Source organism: Zootoca vivipara, chromosome 1 (genome assembly GCF_965207765.1).
Source record: "Zootoca vivipara chromosome 1, rZooViv2.hap1.1, whole genome shotgun sequence".
In the NCBI taxonomy this organism is placed as follows: domain Eukaryota; kingdom Metazoa; phylum Chordata; class Lepidosauria; order Squamata; family Lacertidae; genus Zootoca; species Zootoca vivipara.
In genome coordinates, this window is record NC_142582.1 from 66,832,047 (window position 1) to 66,856,264 (window position 24,218).

Here is a 24,218-nt window from a genome sequence, read left to right on the forward strand (position 1 = left end):
GAACCAGGCTGCTGTCTTGTGGTGAGCCTGGCTGTAAAGATACTGTTCTAGTAACTGCTATTAATTAAAACAGCCATTTCATCATAATCTCTAAAGGTTTTGAGAGCTGAAATGATGTTTTTGTACAGTGCCATGTTGAATATCTACTAGTTTAATACCTTATCCCACCAAACTGAATTTTAGATAGCATCATGCCTGCAAACGAAGCCCCACATTAACTATCAGCTACAGGAATGCCATAACTCTACTTGTTCGCCTTGAGAAACTGTAAGTAAGTGTAGAATGTTGCATACAAATGCAGCCTCTCTGGTTTCTGGCCAGTTCAAATCCAGGTCTGCATTCACAGGCCACTCCTCCTTTCGGTGCTTCTTTGCAGATATGGGCACAGCCATGATTTTTATTCATACAGCTCATACCTTCTGCAAAAACAAGAGGGTGCATCAGTGTTCTTTGTGACTTTAAATGCAGATGACACATTCTAGACAAAAAAACTGTTTAAATAGGTGACGCATTCTAGACGCGAACTATTTAAATAAGTACCAGATGGCCTTGAAACAATCTATCTTATTCAAACAAAGAATCCTGGATATTTGTACAGCAAGAGTAAAACCTGAATATGCAACACCACCACTTAATATTTTTCTGTGTGCTATGCTAGATAACACAGGGTAACACTCCCCCTGAAGACACAAGTTTGCAGTTTGGGTGTACTTCTGCACTCAGCCCTGAATGTCTAGCTCTCTGAAATTAAAGCTAGTGCACCAGTTCATCCCGTCCCTTGAGTTGTCTGATTTGGCCTCTGTGACACATGCCTTAATTACATCCCATTTGGATTACAGTCGTACCTCGGGTTACGAACACCTCGGTTTGCGAACAGTTCGGGTTACGAACTGCGCAACCCCGGAAGTGTTTTCGCCCCGCGCGTGTGCGCAGAAGTGGCGCACGCGGCCTGCGCATGCGCAAAGCGCATAAATCACAAAAACCACGCTTTGCGCATGCGCAAAATGGCGCTTCGGGTCGCTTCAGTTTACGAACTGCGATCCGGAACGGATCGCGTTCGTAACCCGAGGTATTACTGTACTGTAATGGGGCTGCCTTTGAAAAGTGCTCAGAAACTTCAACCGGCTCAAAGAGCTGCAGCCAGATTGCTGACCGGGGCAACCACATCCCACCTGGACTCATACCCAGCTATGGTGCTGAGGGAGAGGTTAGAGAAATTGTTTTAAAGTACAGTGGTGCCTCGCTAGACGAAATTAATTTGTTCCACGGGTCAATTCGTGTAACGAATTTTTCGTCTAGCGAGTTGCGGTTTCCCATAGGAATGCATTGAAACTTAATCAAGTTTTGCAAGACGAAGCGGTGGCCATAGAAAACCTTGTCGTATAGCGAGGCAACCTCCGATCAGAAAATCCTTTCGTCTAGCGAAATTTTCGTCTAGCGAGTCACCACTGTAGTTAAACCTTTTTTGTGATCTAATTTCTTTTACATGTCTATTAAATATTATTTATTTTAATGGAACCATTACTAAATATTAAATTTAATTTCCTGTGATTCAGGTATCTATGCTCCACATAGCAATGGCTGACCAGAATTCACTACAAACCAATGTGTTCTTGATGACAATGAATACCGGTAATGTCCCATTAGCTGACTTCCTTGCCCCTTCCAGACACCTCATAAAACCATTTTGTGGTTTGTCTCCAACAGTTGCAAGCTGTTCACACTCTAACACCCAGTTACCTGGAGGAAACAGGGATTGTCTTCCAAAATCATGCTGCCAAAACCTGAAGTCAATTAAACGATGAATAATCATTCCCTGGGTAACAGTTTTAAAAGACCCTCTTTCAGTGTGCCACTAATTAGCAGCAATCTATAGCCTTCTTTGGTGTTTTAAATACTGAATTGTACTGTGATTAACCTATGCTTGCATGTGATTAACCTATACTATACTAACATTTTACTAGCTAGTATAAAAATAAATCTAGGTAGCAATAATAGGCCACTACTGGTTTTAAATAAATGCTCAGACAGTTTTACTGGCCGAATCCCTTGCTTCAGGCTGTAGAACAAACTCAATATCAGAACCTACCCCTTTCTAAAAATAAAGGTCCCTGCCAAGAGCCATAAAAAAAATTCTTGTCCCCTCAGGTCAACTTTCCCTTTTTACACTCAGAAAACCCTTTCCATATCTATTCACCTGCCAAGGAATACCTGCATGTTCATCATTCACTGCCTGCACATTACAAGGGTTTCTGCAGTGTTTTAATATTAATGTACATTAATGTTGCATCAGGGGTATGTGTGGACTACAGCAGGCATGTCCAAAGTCTGTCTCGGGGCCTAATCCGGCCCGCTGGTCTGTTTAATCCGGCCCCTGTGGCAGTTTATTTCCTGGGGTAAAAATCCCCCCAAAATCTCAACATCATTCCTAAAAAAAAAAGGTCTACAACTTCAGTTGGCCCTTTGGTCGGCTCCCACGGCCCTTCACTTCATCAAATCTGGCCCTCTTTGAAAAAAGTTTGGACACCACTACAGCAGAAATGTGGGTTTCAGTAGGTGTCCTGGTATTAGTTCCTTTGGCCACAGTAGATGCTGCCGCCTCCCCCTTGATTTTATGTTTCAGAGGCAGACCTACCACAGAGGAATAATATCTAACTGCATTGCATACATAAGCTTCTGTTTTTGCATTTGAACTTACTGCTGTAGCAAAGCCTTTCAGCTGCGGTGGTACCTAGAAGTGTGTGTTACCAACTGGTGGAAAAACTGCAACTGGGTGTTGCTGAGTTTTGTTTGTTTGCTTATGTTTGCTGTTGTGTTGCTGGAAAACAAGCATTCTTGGCCCAGATAGAATGATTATTGTAACAGATGACATTGTGGTTGTGTAAGCATCAGAGGTATGGCGTCAGAGTGTATGGCATTACTTAAAGGCAATTCATATGTTGACTTCCAAACCCACCCACAACTTTCTGAATACCCTGTTAATGCCTGTTTAAAATGCACCTTTGCCCAATTGTTATTTTCTTCAAAAAAAAAAACCCCTGAAGTGTTGGGGGCTCCATTTTGTGTGCACATGCATGTATGAGAGAGGCAGAGAATGAATTCTGCCACTTGGATGCATAGCATCTCCATCTTCTGTTATGTAGGTATGGCAGTTGTTTGCTTGGATGAAATGCTGAAAAGGGGGAATATTCCCTGTGCCCCGCCCCCAATCTCAAGAATGGACTTTTTTACATCGAAAGCTCCTGAAAGAAAGATTAAATGGGTAGTTTTTATTATGATTGTTATCGCTGCTGCTACTACTACTACCGGTACTACTATTACTACTACAATTTGTTATCTTCACCCTAAGGTCCTAGGACAAGTTAACAACAATTAAAACTGTCAATCAGGCAGGAAATGCCTTGGTTTGAAGGTAAGCATATAGATTGATCTGCAGAATTGCTCCTCACAGGATTTCGCCCAACTCTGTTCTGCAGCCACATTATTATTCCAAGAAGACCAATGTGAACTGACAACATGGCCTCTGAAGGCTCTGTAACATTTTAATTAGGCATGCTGTCTTCTTAACACCTCTATTTATGGTTCAGATAGACTCCTTCTAAGGCTGCAGCTTTGGACAACAAAGGAGAGTGCCTACAACGGCTTTGATTATTCTGCTCTGCTGGCTTCTTGATTCCTTTCCCAGAGTGAGAAAACTAACAAGACAATGATGCCTGCAACCCTTCAGAATACACAAAATATCCACATGAAAACTGGCAATCACTATTATGCTGTCAGTCAAGCTCTTTGCATCCCAGAAGATCACAAATTAGCCTTATTAAACTCTAGCGTTTTGTGGAGTTTGGAAGCTTCAACATGCCATGTGATCTGTCTGTTAGCTAAGAGGTGTTTAAGAAGCATTAAGAGAATTAACAGCTTTAGATTTCTGCTAACAGTGTAACTTCTTTGTGCCATTCAGAAACCAATGGAGACATCATTCAAGCAGGTACTTTGGTAAAGTTCACTGAACTCAAACAAACACTTCAAATGCTGAATAGAGACTTGTTTAGTTTTGCATTTGGGGGGGGGGGTTGTCTTGCACTCATCTACTGAAAGCTATTAAGTGGGAGCAGCACATTCTGAAATACTACAATTAAATAACAACATACTGTATACCCTTTGCTTGACTAGTTAAAGAATGCTTTATTTGAAAAGTAAAATAAATGTAAAATCTACTAAGTTGCTGAAGTTGAAAGCTTATTTAATCATTGATTAAGTGTTTCTATCTTTATTTATGAACAATTTAAAAAAGAGAAATGAAAGAATGTTTCTTTATTGTATTTCCATCCAGCCCTTCCTCCTAATGGAGTCCAGGGCAGCTAACAAAACTGTTAAAAGCAACATAAAACTATTTAAACAAGTAAAATTCATCAACAATTGCAATAGAGCACACAGAAAACCCATTTCTACTTCTACGGAAAGCTCTGGGACTACAACTCCCATCATCCCCTAGCTAACAGGACCAGTGGTCAGGGATGATAGGAGTTGTAGTCCCAAAACATCTGGAGGGCCGAGTTTGCCTATGCCTGTCTTAGTGTCAACAATGTAGGGGACAACTGAATCTCCATAAGAAGGAAGCTACAGAAATGGGGGAATGTGCTACTGTTCTGTAGACTTTGCCCACCAACAGCATCACCAGGATGGCTTCTTCTTCAGATGCTACAGCAGTTTCATCTCTGGAGCTTGCTACAAGACCATTTGTGAAAAGGAGAGAGCTTAGACCCATATCATCAACTTGAATGAGCTGATGAGTGGAGCATCAGCATTTCAAAAGTATAGTATGTATTTGGGAAGTACTATGAGAATCAGATAACTTGTTATGTGATGGATACACAATTTAAAGCAAAACGCTGTGGATTCTAGCACAAACTTTGCCAAGATTAGGAAAGGATAAAAGGCATAAAAAATGCCTAATTCAGCAGTGTTTGAGCTATTTACATCAAGTAGAAGAGGTTGTGTCTCAGTCCATTTCTTCTGGGTATCAGCAACCACAGATTCAAGACATTAGGTTAAGGCGGGTTGGTTGCAAATAAAATAATCCATTCACTGACCTGAAAACAGTTTAACTTCTGAAAAACTTCAATCAACTCAAAATGTGAATCAATGATTCATGGGGATGGATGTTCATGAGATGTGCACAATTTATCTGAAGTTACTTTTCTTTCACATTTACCTATACACAGAATTTTCCATTGGTCCATGTTTCTGCTTTTCCCCAAGCTATGTTATATTTACAGTCATACCTCGGTTTAAGTATGCCTCGGTTTGAGTATTTTCAGTTTAAGTACTCTGCGGACCTGGCTGGAACGGATTAATCCACTTTCCATTACTTTCAATGGGAAAGTTCGCTTCAGGTTAAGTACGCTTCAGGTTAAGTACGGACTTCCGAAACCAATTACACTCATACCTCGGGTAAGTACGCTTCAGGTTGAGTACTCCGTGGACCAGTCTGGAACAGATTAATCCACTTTCCATTACTTTCAATGGGAAAGTTCGCTTCAGGTTAAGTACGCTTCAGGTTAAGTACAGACTTCCGGAACCAATTGTGTACTTAAACCGAGGTACCACTGTACTTCCATTGGCCATTTAGATACTTCTGGTTGTATTATCTCAACACACACTTTAGTTGAAGACTGCACACTATAAAGGCTGGCCTCCTGGTTTGTTTTCTTTTTTAAAAAATGTTTTGGTTTATTAAAGAATGGCTTCATTCTATATTTATCTTTGCCAACTTTGCAAACCTATACACATTTTCACTGTGTTAAACCCAGTCGGGCCTTACTGACTAACCACAGACTCAGTGGAAACTCCCTGATTTAAAACTACCACTTTCAAGTTATTGCCCCCAGGGTCTCTATTAAACTTTCATTCACTGCAGCCTCTAATCAGGGATCCAGTTTCATTTCTGCGTGAAGGATTTACTCATGGTCTTAAAACTAGGAGTTTAAAATAACTCTCCTTACCAAATGCTTAGGTCATGTAGCTTCATGGAAATGGACAATGGCAGTATTCTGTTGCTTCATTTCAATGGGCATGCTTAAGAGAAAGGAAAGCCTCTTCCTCTCCTATCAAGCAGAATCACTTATCTACCACTGGATTGATTCAACCTTCCTTTACACTGGAATCTTTTCCTTATAAAGGAAAAGTTCTCACAGTCAGTCCCCCTGTCCCCTCTGGCACTCTGAAAAGGCAGTAGGACATAGCCAGTTATGGCTCATGCTTTGTGGGATGAAGGGGTAGAATGTCTATTTTGCCACTGACCTATAGTGGGTATTGCTTGCATTCCATCAACCATGTAACTGTGCAATGCAGTCCCAGCTGCCCCTGGTAGACAAAGATGTCCACCAGCAAGGATATGAGATCTCTCACTATTTCAGTAGCTGCTCAGGAGTGCATTTCAGCAGCTTCTATTCCACATAATTCAGCAACAGCAACTTGGTTTAAACATAAACCTAAATGCAAAAAAAACCCCACCAAACAGGTAAGTCTGGCAGGTTTGGGTGTTTTTTTGCTGTTGTTGATGTTTACATATATGTATTATTACATCCCATGTAAACCAGAGGTATTAAAGGCTGGGATGATATAATATATATAATAATTAATAATAATAATTTATTATTTATACCCCGCCTATCTGGGTGGGTTTCCCAGATGTCCTTGAATTTTGAGCATGCCCAGTATGACTTGTTGAAAGACTCACATATAACATACCCAAGTTACCATGTGACTCATTGGAACAACATGCAGAAGCACACTTAAGTAAAGATCATTACTGAGCCATCGACCTAGACGGCTCAATTCAGGATACTTTGTGAGGGAGGGAGGGAAGGTGGGACACCCTTTCTGTTTGGTGGAAGAGAGGCTTTACCTTCTAAACGGTGAATACAGGTATGCTGGTTATCACTGAGGAAGAATCCATCATTGCAAATACATTCGTAGCTCCCTACTGTATTGACACAAACATGCTGGCAGCCTCCATTGTTGAGCAAGCATTCATCCATATCTGAAAAATAATAGGCAGCAGATTTGTGCCAGCTGTTATTTGTCAACACAGCAGCCTGTACTAACCACATAGGAAGTCAATTAAACCATGATGATAATAAAACACCCAATAGGTTGGCCAGTTGTCTTTATTCTCCTTTTCTCCTCGCTGGTAGGATGGGCACAACAGAATTCAACACTACAGGCCTGATCAATATAATAATGATGATGATGATAATAAGTAGAAGAATACAATGATGGTGATGATACTCAAATACTCTTAATGAACATTTCCTAATACAGTATGCCATTTTTATGTAACTCTTTAAAGATATTACCATACTTAAATAAAAATATTTGAGTAGCTTTCAGTGTTTCCAACTATTCCAGGAGGCCTACTTAAGGAAGCAGCCTTAAATTGTAGATTAAGTTCACTTAGGTCTTCCTTACATTAGGACTCAATTACACTTCATCCCGCTTTTCTTTTTACAATAATGTACCAGCATCTGACCAATGGCAACTTCATAATACCCACTTAAGCAACATTTGACTCCCTGGACTGATAAATACGGGATTCCGTAGAAAAAGCAATTTAATGCAGTTTTGTGATACTCAGTACTGCACAATACAAGTAAATAGTTGAAATTGTTGGGAGGATATCCTGAGGACAGAATGCAGGCTGATGACCTAAATGCCGCTGCCTCTCACCTTCTGAAAGCAAGTCTTCTCTCTCTAAGCAGCACTGTCACATCTCTCACTCATACTTTTTATTCCTCATCCATTGTCTGAAAGATCTATTTCAGGTAAGAGTGGGAAGGAGAAGCAAGTCCTTAGATTGGCACCTGGTAAGTCAGGCAATGCTCCAACTATTTATGTGTTAGTTCAGCATATTATCTAGACCCAAAATATGGAATTATTTGTAACATTTGCATGTAGCCTTGTAACATAAAATTCTGGCTGAATGTTAAAAATGCACTTGACGTTTGGTAAGCTTTCTGTGAAAAGGTGCCATTAATTAGGGTTCAAAAGACTGATTGCATTCTGCTGCAACACTAAACCATGCAAAGGCTTATTTTACTTGATGCTCAATATCTATATACCGTAGTTTAGTGTCAACCTAATATCTGTACTTTTTGTAGAGCTTGAGAATATGTTAGCAGGGAGGGAGCATGTAAAGAGGAGGAATGGTAACAGGGAAGTGAAGAGTGAAGTTGTTGAATAAAGGTCAAAGAATATACAGTGGTGCCTCGCTTAACGAATGCCCTGCTTAACGAAATTTCCGCTTAACGAAATGATTTTTCGAGCGGAGGTTGCCTCGCTAGACAAATCTGTTTTACGAAAAATTCGTCTAGCGAATCGCGGTTTCCCATAGGAATGCATTGAAATTCAATTAATGCGTTCCTATGGGCAAAAAAAAATTCAAAAAAAATTCAATGCATTCCTATGTGATTCACTAGACGAATTTTTCATTATAAGAAAAGACCCGTGGAACGAATTAAATTCGTCTAGCGAGGCACCACTGTAATGGAAACCAAGAGGGAAGAGAGACAAGTAGGCGTTTAAGACTTGTCTGCGTGTTTCCAACCATATTCGAAACCAAGAAAAGAATAGACGAAACCAAAAACAACGTAAAGAACAAAGGCTTGTTTTCGTTTTAAAAATGAAAACCGTGTTTCCCTGGAACATAAATTACAGGAAAGGAATCTAAATCTGTGTAAGATTCTATGTAGATAAATGTTCTTTTTCTTTCATTCTGTGTTCCCTTTGGCTTCCCTGATCACTGAACCTAACCCTCCCCAGCAGCTTTAGGAGAGGCTTGTTGCCTTTTGACTCTCTGGCCGATCTTCTCTTGAGATTCGCACACACCTGTCTCCAAGGTGGTTGGCCGCAAACTCTATGGCAAACCTTAGGGTCTGGCACTGAAACAACTTCAAGCAGCGAGTCATTACAAGTAGCAACAATCCTGTAATGTATTCTCCCTCAAAATATCCTTAGGAAGTAAGGAAGAAGACCGGAGAAATTAAATTAAATTAATTAATTGAATCTTAGGGGGAAGGTGGGGAGAGGGTAGGAGAGAGAGAAGCTCATAAGATATTCTGGACCTCCCAAGTCTTGAGGGAGTATTCAAACCATTAGGAATCCCTCCCTCTCACACACAAAACACATGTGTGTATATGTGTGTGTTTCTGATATGCTGTGTCTTATACTTGCCAAGAGTATTGCTACCATTTTCTTCTGACAGGTTTCAACAGCTGCATCAATTTCAACCAAGGACAGCAGCACTTCTTAAATAGGGCTGTAACAGTGGATAGGAGAAGAATGTGGACAAAAGGACTGGTGGGTCAACAGGGTGGGAGGCACAATGGCTATGACCTTTCAGTGCATTTAAATCTTTCTGCAACCCTTTGTGTACAAGAACCCAGGAGCCATACTCTTAAAAGTACAGAATTGTGGGGGAGAGAAATGAGACCATTATACTTTTCCAGGGCAATATTCAACTAACTTTTGCCACTAGAGCAAGGATTAGCACTAGTGTGAGTGATGTCCGTCCTGCTTTGCACACCCAGTGCTGTCCCCAAAAAGCTCTTCCAGAGGGTTAGAGCAGGGTGTCCCCAAACTAAGGCCCGGGGGGCTGGATGCGGCCCAATCACCTTCTAAATCCGGCCCGCGGACGGTCTGGGAATCAGCATGTTTTTACATGAGTAGAATGTGTCCTTTTATTTAAAATGCACCTTTAGGTTATTTGTGGGGCATAGGAATTCATTCATATATTTTTTCAAAATATAGTTCGGCCTGAGGGACAGTGGACTGGCCCCCTGCTGAAAATGTTTGCTGACCCCTGCGGAACCACCAGGGGGGGAAGAGAGGGGGAGAACATTCTGTGGTGCAAGGAGAAATATTTGCACTGACAAAACCTTAGCAGCAGCATTACATTGAATACAACCCAAAAACTTTCCCCATTTTGCAATAATGAGTCAACTGTGCATGAAGCATACTGCTTAGGCCTTTGGTTTGGAAACAATGATCTTCTGGTTCCTTTCTGTCATATTTCTAGGTATGCACTCAAACAGTAGCACCTTCATTTCAGAGATGGCAAAACTCCAAATAACCAAACCACCTTTTAGATGTTTCTCATTAAGATAACATTGCTTTTATTCAACCACCTTAATTTTTTTTTCATGCTCATAAGAAAATATAGGTGGCATTCAGCACTGAGGCTGAAACACATTGCAGCACAATCCTTACCAAGACAATTATGGCCATCCTGAGCCAACATGAAGCCATCATAACACATGCAGCGATAATTGCCTGGAATGTTGAAACATTCATGCACGCAGCCTCCATTGAAGTCATTATCACATTCATCAATGTCTGAGAAATAAAGCAAAAGTCAATATGATGGATGCCTGCTTATTTGCTGTAGACAGGTCATGACATGACTATATTATATAAATGCTAGCAGTTACTGCTATCTTAGATGGGCCATTCCATTGTCACGGGTGGGACACTTGGACCATGTTTTTTGGTATTCACACATGTGTAAGAATGTAAATATACATAAAAATTAACAACCAAAATTTGAACTATGTTCTTAATAAGATACTGAACATTTTACTAATTTTTTATTATTTTTATGGATATTTTTGACAATTTTATTAAATGTTAAAGTATTGTCACGGGTGGGACAAAAAAAGGACATGGGGCTTGAGATAAGTTTGATTTATGGAAAAACTCTGTGAGTTGGGAGGTGAATCAATTATAAACTCAGCATATTTGTTTAAATCAATGTTTATTGGTTACAACTATGCAATCAGAAATTCAGGTTAAGAAATTTAATGATACAAAATTAAGGAAAAAATGCTGTCACAGGTGGGACAATGAAATGTCACGGGTGTGACGCGTCTGGCATACACTTGATTTAACATACAATTAAGGTTGTTAAAAATGGAATAATTACAAAAAACCTTTTGCTATTACTATACTTACTATCTACCATAGCCTACAAAGTATAATGTTGTATTTACAGTGGTACCTCGGTTTACGAACTTTCGGTTTACGAACTATCCTAACCCGGAAGTTAGTAAACCGAGGTCTACCGGAGGTCTACTGAGCGTCCGATGCCTTCGGGGAGGCCGGGCCTTCGCTCCGATGCCTCCTGGAGGCCCGCAGCGAAGGCCCGGCCTCCCCGAAGACATCGGAGCAAAGGCCAAACCTCCCCAAAGGCATCGGAGTGTCGGATACCTTCGGGGAGGCTGGGCTTCGCTCCGATGCATTTGCGGAGGCCGGGGAGCGTTTCCGTGACTGGGCTGCAGTCATGAAAGTGCTCCCCGGCCTCCGCAAAGGCATCGGAGCCGGGACTTCGCTCTGATGCCTTTGCGGAGGCCGGGGACCGCTTTCGCGGCTCCCCGGCCTCCGCAAAGGCATCGGAGCGAAGTCCCGGCTCCGATGCCTTCCGGAGGCCGGGGAGCGTTCCGGGGACTGCTTTCGCGGCTGCACAGCCCAGTCGCGGAAACGCTCCCCGGCCTCCGGAAAGCATCGGAGCCAGGACTTCGCTCCGATGCCTTTGCGGAGGCCGGGGAGCCGCGAAAGCGGTCCCCGGCCTCCGCAAAGGCATCAGAGCGAAGTCCCGGCTCCGATGCCTTCCGGAGGCTGGGGCTTTGCTCCGATGCCTTTGCGGAGGCCGGGACCGCTTTCGCGGCTGCAGCCCAGTCGCGGAAACGCTCCCCGGCCTCCGCGAAGGCATCGGAGCAAAGCGGTTAATCCGTTCTAGGGGGTGTTTTTCCTCGTCTAGAACGGATTAATCAACTTCCCATTACTTTCAATGGGAAAGTTCACTTCGGTTTACGAACACTTCGGTTTATGAACAGACTTCTGGAACCAATTGTGTTCGTAAACCGAGGTTCCACTGTACTAAAATTAAAATCTATTAAAAAAATATTTTCTTGATTTTGATTTGCTGATTTCAACTGTTGGATTATCAATCTCATAGCTGCCAAGTTTTCCCTTTTCTCGCGAGGAAGCCTATTCAGCATAAGGGAAAATCCCTTAAAAAAAGGGATAACTTGGCAGCTATGCAATCTTAAATAAGGCATAGGCCTCTTGGACTGTCATATTCATATGCCGCTTTTGGATTTTGATTCTTTTTCCACTTGTCGGATCTTTAATAGATTTGACATCCTTAAATCCTGATGCCTGCCTGCTAATATCATCTGAATTATAAAACTCATGGACCTTTGAGATATTATCTTGTGAAATAATAGAACTTTTGGTGTTCTGTTTAGGGCTTTTATCATATACAGTCGTACCTCGGGTTGTGAACTTCGCAAACCGGGAAGTATTTTGCCGCGCGCGCATGCGCAAAAGGCGGTTTGGGCCCTTTTCGGGTTACGAACTGCGACCCGGAACGGATCGCGTTCGTAACCCGAGGTACCACTGTAGTGGTTTTGGCGCTTGAGGTGAACTCTCATACACAAGCTTTCGTAACATGGCTATTCTTTATTCTTTTCCGTGGACTTAATGGCAACACTCTTTTAACTTTGGTAACAGCCTTTCCAAGAGATTGTGGGCATTTAAATGACCCAATCTCTGGAATAGTAGTGTCGCCAATTGGCCTAGATTTTTTTCTTTTATCTTTTGTCTGTACTTTCTTTTGCGCTCAGTTTCTTTCCGTCTGTATTCCATAAGTGATTTTGCAGACAAATTCTTTACCAACTTTTCTCGCCTCTTCTTATCTCTGACCCTCTCCTTTTCTTTGAAGCTTTCACATTTGTTTTTATCTTGTTTTAGTTTTTCACGCAGCTTTCTCATACGTTCTGCAGATGTAGTCTTTCCCATTTTGTGTATTGATTCAAAGGTTATATTATCTGTATTACTGTATGTATTCGTACTAGGGTAAAGTAACGGTAACTGCCTTTATGTTCCAGAAGGAACAGCTACTATTGATTCATTCAAGCAGCTGCATTTGGCTCCTTAGTCTTATTGGTTTCCACCAAAAGGCAGCTTTGTGATTGCTTGAGATTGTTCCCTCCAAAATGTATCCCTTTCTAGCTAGTTCCCCTCTCCTCAGTCCCTCAGTCTTGTTTGCCAGAATAAAGAATTGTTACATGAGGAATCTGTCTCCTGTCTGCAGAGAGCTGAAATCACTTGCTGAAATCACTAACTCAAGCTACAACAGTAAAACAAGTTGAAAACTGTCACGGGTGGGACAGAAAAAGAATTATTAAAATTTCATGGTGTTTACATTAATTAACTGCATTTTTATTACTGATAGGTGTGTTATACTCTAATACATACTCCCACAATAAAACAAACATAACCTATAAATTAGTTTTATCACAAAATAAACTTTTGTACCTTTTGCTGTCACGGGTGGGACACTGAAACAGCATCCCATTCAATAATAAAAATAAAATAGAAATAACTTACCTATTTAAAAATTTTCAAGTCCAATGTGTAGAAAAAGTTCTTCACTTTAATAATATACCAACAATGACAACCACAATTTTTGTTTATCTTTAAAAAATAATGCCAACCTAAATGAACAAAATTAAGCTACACAATCAGAAAAATGATACTGAAACTTCAAGCTCAGATTTCTCATGAAAAAAATAATTTCAAATTCTTTTTTCCTTTGGAATATTGAACTTTAATATGTTTAGTTAATGAAACTATAAGTAAAATAAGTATATTTTAAAAATAATTTTTTTCTAATCAGGCTCATTTTTCACGGAATGGCCCAGATCATATTTGCCTTTCAAATAAAGCAAGTTCAACAGAGTATTGACAATTTCTCAACAGTAACATAATGCATTAACCTTGTTATGTGCTGCTCTAATTTTTTTAAAGAGTTTTACATATCCAGCTGGGACACTCCATTATATGGTGCACAGAGGGAGAAAAATAAGTTATACAGTAAAAGGCTTCTGCTGTAGCAATCACCTGCCTCCCCCCCCTTTTAACCCAAGTCAGATCTTGTAGAAATCTCAGGATAAGTCTAAAATTTAGAAACCAAATTCTTCTCAAAGCAATTTTCCATGCAAAACATGCACAGGCAAGATAAAAGTGAAACCATCAGATTCAAATATTCTAGGCCTGACTCACTTTAATCATGTTTATATGAACATATGTGTATGTGTGTAATCTGAATACAGTGGATTTCTTATATGGTTAGAAGTGGATTTCTTCTATGAAATGATCAACTCTTTAAAAACTCTAAACAAAAATATAGAACCACCCTCAGGCAGTTAATGAACTTGTATGAACTTTTGATTAAAAGGTAAAGGTAAAGGGGCCCCTGACCATCAGGTCCAGTCGTGTCCGACTCTGGGGTTGCGGCGCTCATCTCGCTCTATAGGCCGAGAGAGCCAGCGTTTGTCCGCAGACAGCTTCCGGGTCATGTGGCCAGCATGACAAAGCTGCTTCTGACAAACCAGAGCAGCACACGGAAACGCCGTTTACCTTCCCGCCAGAGCGGTCCCTATTTATCTACTTGCATTTGGATGTGCTTTCGAACAGCTAGGTGGGCAGGAGCTGGGACCAAGCAACGGGAGTTCACCCCATTGCAAGGATTCGAACCACCAACCTTCTGATCAGCAAGTCCTAGACTCTGTGGTTTAACCCACAGCGCCACCTGGGTCCTTTGAACTTTTGATTACCGTATGCCAATTTTTTGGCTCACGCCCTTTCCCATAAACCCATATTGGATTTATTCTTTGCTCTTCATTTAATGAACTTCTGAATGAACTAACCAATTAATCCTTATTCACCTCCTTTATATTTAAGGAACCTGAATGAGCTCTTGACTCAATTTACTTATTAACCATTAACTCTATTTGCCTAACCAACCTTATTGGATGCTCTAGTTATCTCCCGCTTGGATTACTGCAATGCGCTCTACGTGGGGCTACCTTTGAAGGTGACCCGGAAACTATAACTAATCCAGAATGCGGCAGCTAGACTGGTGACTGGGAGCGGCCGCCGAGACCATATAACACCCACATTGACTCCCAGTACGTTTCCGAGCACAATTCAAAGTGTTGGTGCTGACTTTTAAAGCCCTAAATGGCCTCGGTCCAGTATACCTGAAGGAGCGTCTCCACCCCAATCGTTCTGCCCGGACACTGAGGTCCAGCACCGAGGGCCTTCTGGTGGTTCCCTCGTTGCGAGAAGCAAAGCTACAGGGAACCAGGCAGAGGGCCTTCTTGGTAGTGGCGTCCGCCCTGTGGAATGCCCTCCCATCAGAGGTCAAAGAGATAAACAACTACCTGCCATTTAGAAAACATCTGAAGGCAGCCCTGTTTAGGGAAGTTTTTAATCTATGACATTTTATGGTATTTTAATCTTTGCTGGAAGCCGCCCAGAGTGGCTGGGGAGACAAATAATAAATTATTATTATATTATTATTATTATTATTATTATTATTATTATTATTATTATTTCCTGTCTGATTTAAATCACCATTAATCACTTAGAATTGTAGAGTTGAAAGGCATCCCAAGGGTCATGTAGTCCAACCCTCTGCAATGCAGGATGCTCAACTAAAGCATCCATGACAGATAGATATCCAGCCTCTGTTTAAAAACCGCCAAGGAAAGAGAGTCCACTATCTCCCAATGAAGTCCATTCCACTGTTGAGCAGCTCTGTCAGAAAGTTCTTCCAAATATTGAGGCAGAATCTCCTTTCTTTTAACCTAAATCCATTGGCTCGAATCCTACCCTCTGGAGCAGGAGAAAACAAGCTTGCTCCATCTTCCATGTGACAGCCCAGTTTAGATATTTGAAGATGGCTATCGTATCTTCTCTCAGTCTCCTCTTTTCTAGGCTAAACTTACCCAATTCCCTCAAGGCTTGAACAAGAATATTATCTTTTTAAAGTAACCTGAACAAATCCTTAAGAAAACATCTCTATGTATAAGGCTATTGGATGGATTTAATGGGAATCTGGGGTGAGAGGCCACAGTGAAGGAGGTGATCAAAGCCACTTATCACTGAAATAAAAGTAGTTTCCTGTGAGGACTGAAGAAGGGGGTATGTTTTATATAAACTTTATATGATCAAGCTGCTCTGAAATATATGCACTTTAATTTTTAGTCTCTATAAATTATTATGCACATTATAGTATGGCTTTATTAATCGCAATGCATTTTATACTATATGATCAAGCTGCTAGGAACTGTGAGAATATAATTCATTTTAGTCTATGAAAATTTGTTAGTTTTTGTACAATTTGGTATAAAATTACCATGCAGAGGCTGCTTGCTATTGTATTAGTATGGTATTACATTTGTTATTAATTTGTATATTTTAACATATTGTTTTATGGTTATTTTAAGTGTTGCATTGTTCATCTAATCCAACTATGCTATTCATTGGATTATGTTTTGAACTGATTTACCTGTATTTGGTTGTTATTATAATCATGTACCAATTTGCGTTACACAGATGTCCGACTGGTGTTGACAGTGCTTCCTGTACTCAATGTGAAAAAGTTTAAACTGTTAAAAGTTAAAAGTTTAAGTAGTCAGCAACTTAAAGTACAAACATACATATATTTGCTTCTTCAGCATTGTTTATTCAGCTTTAGCTAGTAAGGGTGTGTGTGTGTGACTAAGCATACTTAGTGTAAAACTACAGAGCACATACATACCTTCACACGTCTTTCCTTCTCCACTGTAACCTGGTTTACATGTACACTTGTACAACTTTGGAGTATTTTGACAAATTGCATCTGGGTGGCAATCATCAATCCCTTGGGTACATTCGTCCACATCTGTGAAAAGAAATGCAACACAGTAAAAAAACATGCAGTGGTGTGTCCCACTCAGAAGTTCATAGACAAAATTTGACCTTATGATTTTAAGATGGTTCTGCTTATTACAGTACATCTTCCTCTCATATAGAACTGCTAAATACAAAGCAGAATATACAAATGACTCAGTTACCTCATATCAATTTTATTTACAGTCACAGACCAGCTCACATAATCAAAAATTATAAAACTCAATGATGTAGCATTAAAATTTACACGCCAGGGACGGTACACGTGTATATATTACAGCATTTAGAATATGTAAATTAGAACTGGGTCGCTAAACTATAGCCTAAAATTGCTATTGGGGGCCTTGATCATTGTGGTGACACCACTTGTTCCCTGAGTTTTATGGCAGTCGCACAAAATTTGGCTACTTTATCATAATCTCAGGGTCCTTATCTTCTACAAGGAATTTTAGGCATTGGGATTTGGATTCATTTGAGAAATTTTGCATAACAGGAGAAATGAAAACCCGGCGTATGTCACTGTAGAAACAGCAGCGCAATATAACTTGGGAGGCAGTTTCTACCTCCGACATACCGCAGGGGCAGACTCGTTCCACATATGGTTTACCTGCGAATCTTCCCTGCAGTAAAGTAGATGGCAGTACATTAAATCTAACAAGGGTAAATGCCCGTCTGTATTTAGGTATTTGTAATTTTGACAAATACTTTGCTGGGGAAAATCCTCTCCCATTATCTTTTATGGCTGGATGTTTATTCATCTTGCTCACATGGCATTGCAGTTCCACATCCCAAACTCGTTGGCGGATTATTGCTCTTGCTTTCTCGTAGCCTGTAGCTATCAAGGCCTGTGGGGAGAATCCCAAATCTCTTAGCTTTTCGTACAGTGTGCCTTTCCATTTGGATTGGTAGGGATCCAGAAGGGTTAAGGGTGCCAACCCAACAGGGGAAAAAATAAATTTTAACCAATATGGATCTTTAGAATCCACAACTCAGTTACCTTTACAAAACTTTTTATCATACTAGAACAGATTGAAGGTACTTATGCACGAATCCTTTCCTCTGTCTTAATGAGATCAGGGCCAACCACAGCCAGGAATATTTAGCACTAGCAAAGACACACTTTGGGATGCAAAATAACCACTCTATGGCAGAATTCACATGTAATACTAAGCCATGGTTTGTTTAGACAAAGTGTGGACCAACCATTAGTAACCATGGTTTACTTTCTGGCTGCAAGCCATGGTTTGTTGGCTGACAAATTGTGGCTTGCTTTAACCATGGGTTGGCATTACATCAGAACCCAACAGCCTTATTTAACTACTGTTTGTTTGGCTGTCCCACTTGAGATGCTGACTAAGCTACAGAGACGTAAGGTAAAAGTAGCTGGGAAATGAAATTGCTCACAAGTCTCTAGCTGGTACTTTTCTAGAAGTCCTCACTTTTAATGTACAGCAGTACCTCTTAATTGTACCTAGCAAGCGTCCTCTCCCAACTCAACTGTTTCAGAAACTGTCCCGTACTGTACATATAAGGACTCACAGGACACGCAATCGCTGGTGTCCCAAAACTTATAGTAGATGGTGTCCTAGAGGCTTTAAGTTCAGACCAATTACTAGACAGATGAGAAGGTCAGGGTCTTCACTGATATCTGCTACACTCCAGAGTTGCAGCTGGGGCTTGTGAACAACTTTAGTAAAGAGACTGTGCCTCTCTTAGAAGATGTGCCAGTGAAGGTTCCACCACACTGCTATCCCATGCTGGGAGAAAATGAATGGGAAATCAAAGTAATCACAACTCGCAATCAATGTTTAGGGATGGAACCAAGGATCATGACCTTCTATGACAAGTGTTCTATGACAAATGTTATCATTCTCTTGGACAGGAGGGATGCAACTCCAGGCTACATTACAGGAAGTGGTATCAATGCTCCCAACTATCACCAGTAGTATCACCCTGCCAGGGTAGCAAACTTCAAGAATCTCTGGGCCAGGACAGATGGCAATTTTTTAAGGGCCAAATCAACCCAGCATGCCTTTCTTTGTATGGCACTGGCAGCAGCCCTATCCAAGCCACCCACTAGCGAAGTGCCGACTTGCCTCTACAATTCCAGGAAAAAATCAGCACTCAGTTGAAGCACAGTGAACTCCTTCTACTCCCACTGCAAGGCCCTTTTATGTCTTGGCTGTTCTGTGTCAGAGCAAAATGAACAGAAGCAGCTTGGATTACTAAACCTCCATCGTGTCCTCCTCAGTTGTCTTCTCCCCACCGCCCACCCCAGACAAACAAGCTTCAAATGCTCTTGCCTTTCTTCATAGATAAGCGACTCTATCACATTCCCATTTGGGAAGCCCATGTCTGCACGTTTTCCAGCTCTAGTCCGTTCTGCGGTGTTCCAAATGTGGCACCAACAGATATGTTACCATACAGTACTAGCAGTTTTATTTTCTGTCCCTTTCCTAGTAATACCTAGCATGAACTTGCCTTTTCACCACTGCTGCGCACTACTGCAATTTTCAGTTAGCTACTCAGCATGATGTCAATAACTTTTCACTGTTTAGTCAGACAGTTAAAACCCAATCATTGTGTACATGAGGTTATGATTTGTTGCCCCAGTGTGCATTATCACTTTACACTTACTTATGTTGAACATCATTTAACATTTTGTTGTTCATAAATTTAGCTTGCTAGACTGTGCCCCTAGTTAGCAAAATGGCAACTTTGTGGACCTCACCCAGCTGGAAGAGCTAGGCCAGAAATGGTAGGTACCCGGTAGCTGAAGTTTCCTGAATGTAACCCTGAATGTCTATGCACATTTACGGTACTTACTGATATGCATGAGATGAAAGCAGGTGCATAGAAAAAACTTTAGCCCCCCACACCTAGCAGTGGTTTCATAGTAGATCCATTACCAGCTGGCTATATTCAGGCAGTCAACGCATGCAGGTTTTTCAAGCTAGCTACCATATTTTCATAGCTTGTGAGCTAGTGCAGTTCCCCACAGAGATAGTAGTACTGTACTGATTTCCCAGGGGGGAAAGCCTTGAAAAGTAAATACATTTCAGCTGCAGTATACTGACCAGTTACTGAAGAAATACGACTTTATTTCTGTGACATCACTGTCATAAAATGTGATTGGAAAGAAATACTAACAAATAGCGTTTTATAGAAATGAACATTTAGGCACGTCAGGGCCACAGAAACATTAAACTTTTACTTTCCATTAAACAGATGCTTATTCAATGGTGTGTGTTTTTTAAAACTGTTCCAAAATTAGCTGGTAAGAAGCATCACTCAAGCACATAGTCAGCAGTCACCTTTCCAAAAACAACTCACAAAGGATGTTCACAGCTAAATGATCCAGGCAGGAATTTCAGAGCAGGAAAGCTATGAAGAAGCACAACTCTTGGAGAAAGGATGGAAATGTGTGTGTATAGGATGCTGAAAATTTCTGGGTTGCATGAAAACTTCAGGAAGGAAAAAAAGTGTACCAAACAGAAATAACACATACCTAGCAAGGCACCAAATTTTGCAATATTTGCTTTTTGTTAAAAAAAATTACTTATTAGGAGACATTTATTATTGTGTTAAGATTGAAGAAGTTGGCTACCAGGCAGAGGGCCTTCACAGTGGTTGCACATAGAATGATCTCTCAAGAGAGGGCTGCCTGGCTACTTCTTTGTTTTGTTTTCAGTACTAAACAAAGATCTTTTGTCCCAACCTTTCATAATTAATTTTAGCACTACTGATGTTTTTATATTTGCTTTAGCTGTAGTTTAATATATAGGGTCGTATTCAGCTAATGAGTTTCATTAGCAAAAGTGTGAACAAGGGCTACCACTGGTGATAATGGGCTTCTCCCCTCTTCTTCACATGCACCCCTCAATTGACTAAGGGGGTTAAGACAACCCCCAGAACAGCATGTGAGGGCACAAGAGGAGGGATCACGCCATCTGGCAATCTGAAATGCTTACGCTGATGCACATTTGCCAGTGCCATGGTGCTATGTTGAATTCCTCCCACAGTATTTTCCTTTAATACAGGCTTCCTCAACCTCGGCCCTCCAGATGTTTTTGGCCTACAACTCCCATGATCCCTAGCTCGCAGGACCAATGGTCAAGGATGATGGGAATTGTAGTCTCAAAACATCTGGAGGGCCAAGGTTGAGGAAGCCTGTTTGAATATACTGTATATCACTGGGGGAATTTCTATCGAATGGCTATTTAATAAAATAAATAGGTAAAACAGTTGCTCTTCTTTTAAATAAATGGCAAGCTCTCTCTTTTTGCTCTGTACAGAACAAGTCCGGTAATGCCCTAGGAGGTTCTTCATTAGCATTGTTCTTGCAAGCATGCTGAGAATGCACTATATTTCAAGGTACACATATTCCTATTTTCATGCCAATGAGTGCACTGTATACTTGTATGATTGTGCAATTATAATCTGATGTCACACACACTAAAGAGTCCCTCAGAAAGCTAAAATAGATCTCAATTGTCACAAGTAGGGAAAACAGAGTAGTTATGGCCCAGCCAAAGCAGTAAGTAGCAGGAAAAAGGAACACTCCAGGGGGCAGATAAATGTCACCGAAAAGGGGGTTGGAGAATTAAAATCACTGTTGTAAAAGAGAAGGTTTAGAAGGCAAGAACAGAAAAAGGGTAACCAAATTAACAAATAGAACTATCCTCTTAGATGTAGCTAGAAAATTGCAAGTATTCAGTCACTCAGTCGCTAAAAAAATAAATAATTGATGCTGGTGTCCCAAAGGATGCACTTAGTTGCAAACTGAAAATTAATGGGACCCCTTCATGGTAAGTTCTCGTCACACACTGAATTAAACTCAGTTTGCATCATGACAATTTGATCAGGCGAATTTGCCCTAGAACTGTCACTGACAAAGAGTCCCAACGTCTTAGCAGCAGCAGCAGCAGCAGCAAAACAGGAAAAAAAAGGATCTATATAAAATCGATAGGCAAGAAAACGAAGCAGAAATACTATCAGGAAACAATATGGTCTGCTTATGTAGCATATGCACCAACTGCAAAACAATTTTATATCAAACTGCCAAACATTCACATCATAACTTCCAATGACTGGCATTCCAATTCTCAAAACACTGACTTAGTATTTAAGTCAACAAGATTTACTTGGAAGTATTTTTCCTTTAAATCCACAAACGTGTTTTCAAGTGAGTGTGTTCAGGATCAGTATACTGTACTACTCTGCAAATAAAGTACAAAAAAAACATGCACCAATACCCTAGAATACTTTTTATTTCAACTTACATCATTAAGTGTATCTATCATGGGCCATGATCACCACAGAAAAAGATATATGTACTGCAAATTTCATTTAAATCTGCAAGATAAACTATCATATTTCCATGTAAGTCTACTTAAAAAGCAACAACTGCAAAAAAATGCATGAAATACCTCATCAAAGTGCAACAAATGTAAATCTAGTTATTCTACCTGCTTTTTTCCTGTGAAATGTGTTTACTCAAAGTAATTTTTTTAAAAAAAAAACTCAATAAAATACAACAGGCTTTAAGTACAGTAGTGGCAACAGTGTAAAAAATAAACTTAATATTTAATCAAATTTGATTATTCTATATCAACATCTTTACATTTTTTCAGTGGTTTGGTATATGTTTTAGCAATACTGTACTTACTTTCTAGTAGGGTGAAAACATTAAAACAAACACTATTTCTCCCATAGCCAAAAATTGTATATCATAGCCCACGTTACAAATCAATGTAAGCCAATAATTTTTCCCAGTTAGAAGTTATCACATCTATTTGTACACCAAGCGTATTTTATGCATTATGCAACACACACTGAGAACTCAATTCTACAAAGTACTGCAGCTGAAAACCTTTGGGTGCACTGTACTATTAACACTACAGTCCATATATGTCTACTCAAAAGTAAGCCCCCCTCCCCCCCTGCATTCAATTGGGGCTCTTTCCGGTAACCATGTACTGTATACTATGGGCTGCAGCCTTAGCTTTTCGTACTAATTTTAGTCAATTGGTTTTTTAAAAAAACTGGTAGATGGGACAAGCCCTTCTCTACAACGTAAGGAAAGTTACAATATGTGTAAGCTTTTATACCTGCATATAAGCAAAAGACCTATTGTCTTGCTCTCCAAGAGCTTAATTTTTTGGGCAGAACGCAGCCCATTTATCAGAGCTATCAGCCTACTACTGTACTTACAAAAGCTCATACCACCACCATCGCTTCTCCAACGTGCCACGGCATTTTGTGGCAACAGCAGCAGCAAACTGACAGGTCTAATCTCCTGAATTACTGGAACTTAGAGACACTGAAATCCATGGAACTAGACTACAAATGACTGTGTACTGTAAACACGGCACAGGCTCTTGCAGCAGCAGCAGCAGCAGCAGCAGCAGCTGCAGCCAGCGGAACAACTCGTGTTGTTTGTGTGGTGGAGCGCGGCCAACGATAATGCCCATCGTATGCAGAGATTAGCTTGGGCTTTCCCAACTATCCCGCGAAGCCTGTGCGTGCGCGGGTCGACAAGCTTAAAAAAATTTAAACTCCCGACGCGGCGTCGAGTCCTTCGCATTCGCAGAAGGGGCGCGCGCCCCTTGGGAAACATCCCTTCCCCTCAGCTTTGCCCACAGCAGCCCAAAAGCCTTTTGGAACCCTGCCCTGCAAACATACACACAAAACCCAAACCGCCAAACCCGCGCCAACCCCGTCGGGCGCCTTCAACCTGGGAGGAGCGGGGAGGAATGGCACCCTGCTGTGCCCACTAACCGGGGAAGAGGAGCCCGGCTGCGCGGACCTGTCCTTGGGGGGGCGCGTCGAACAGCGGCGGCGGCGGCGGCGGCAGCAGCAGCAGCAGGAAGAGCAGCAGCGCCTTCGCCACAGAGCAGCAGCAGCAGCGCCCGGACCCCATCGAGCTGCCGGCGCCAATCGTTGCTGCTGCTGCTGCTGCCGCCACCGCCACCGCCGTTGCTCGTGCGGCTGCCGCCCCCTGGGGCCCAGCCCTGCGCGCGTCCACAAGGGGAGGCGTTTGCAGGCGCCTGGCCCGCCCAGAGCTTCGGCCTGCCCTCACGTGCGAAGGAGAGGCAGAGCGCACGCGCCGGGTGTGGGACTACAGAACCCGCTGCCTCTGCTCTTTCCCGCTCTTAAACCCGAAAGGGCCTACGGACGGACTGTGGGGGAAAGGTGGCCAGATACTTAATATATTTGTATCGGGACACCTGAGCAAAACGACACACACACCCCTCCTTGTGCATGCCTGGCTCACAATGCAGGCCCACTTTGAGCTGCTGGCTGAACTTTAAAATCCGTTCAAAAGGCAGGTGTCGGATATTATCCTACGACGTGAATGGCATGCAAAAGGCGGGAGGCGGGGAATCACGCCACTGCAGCCGGAGAAAAAGGGAGTTGTA

The 24,218-nt window shown here is 41.5% G+C and overlaps 1 protein-coding gene across 8 annotated transcripts in view; it reads right to left on the reverse strand.

Moving 5' to 3' along the window:
* The window catches only part of SCUBE2 (signal peptide, CUB domain and EGF like domain containing 2), a 57,303-nt gene extending 33,509 nt beyond the window's left edge, over positions 1-23,794 (reverse strand). For 3 of the 8 annotated variants that reach the window (XM_088667209.1, XM_088667216.1, XM_060275759.2), the window contains exons 1-5: positions 23,578-23,757; positions 16,667-16,789; positions 10,267-10,392; positions 6,908-7,042; positions 294-416 (exon numbers count right to left, since the gene is read on the reverse strand). In XM_088667209.1, coding sequence (XP_088523335.1) covers positions 294-416; positions 6,908-7,042; positions 10,267-10,392; positions 16,667-16,789; positions 23,578-23,719 — 649 coding nt within the window. In that variant the 5' untranslated portion in view covers positions 23,720-23,757. Of the gene's footprint in view, positions 1-293; positions 420-6,907; positions 7,043-10,266; positions 10,393-16,666; positions 16,790-23,010 lie in introns of all 8 variants that reach the window. The other 5 variants (XM_088667220.1, XM_060275760.2, XM_060275767.2 and 2 more) reach the window with 3 other exon arrangements.
* Positions 23,795-24,218: the final 424 nt, after the last annotated feature.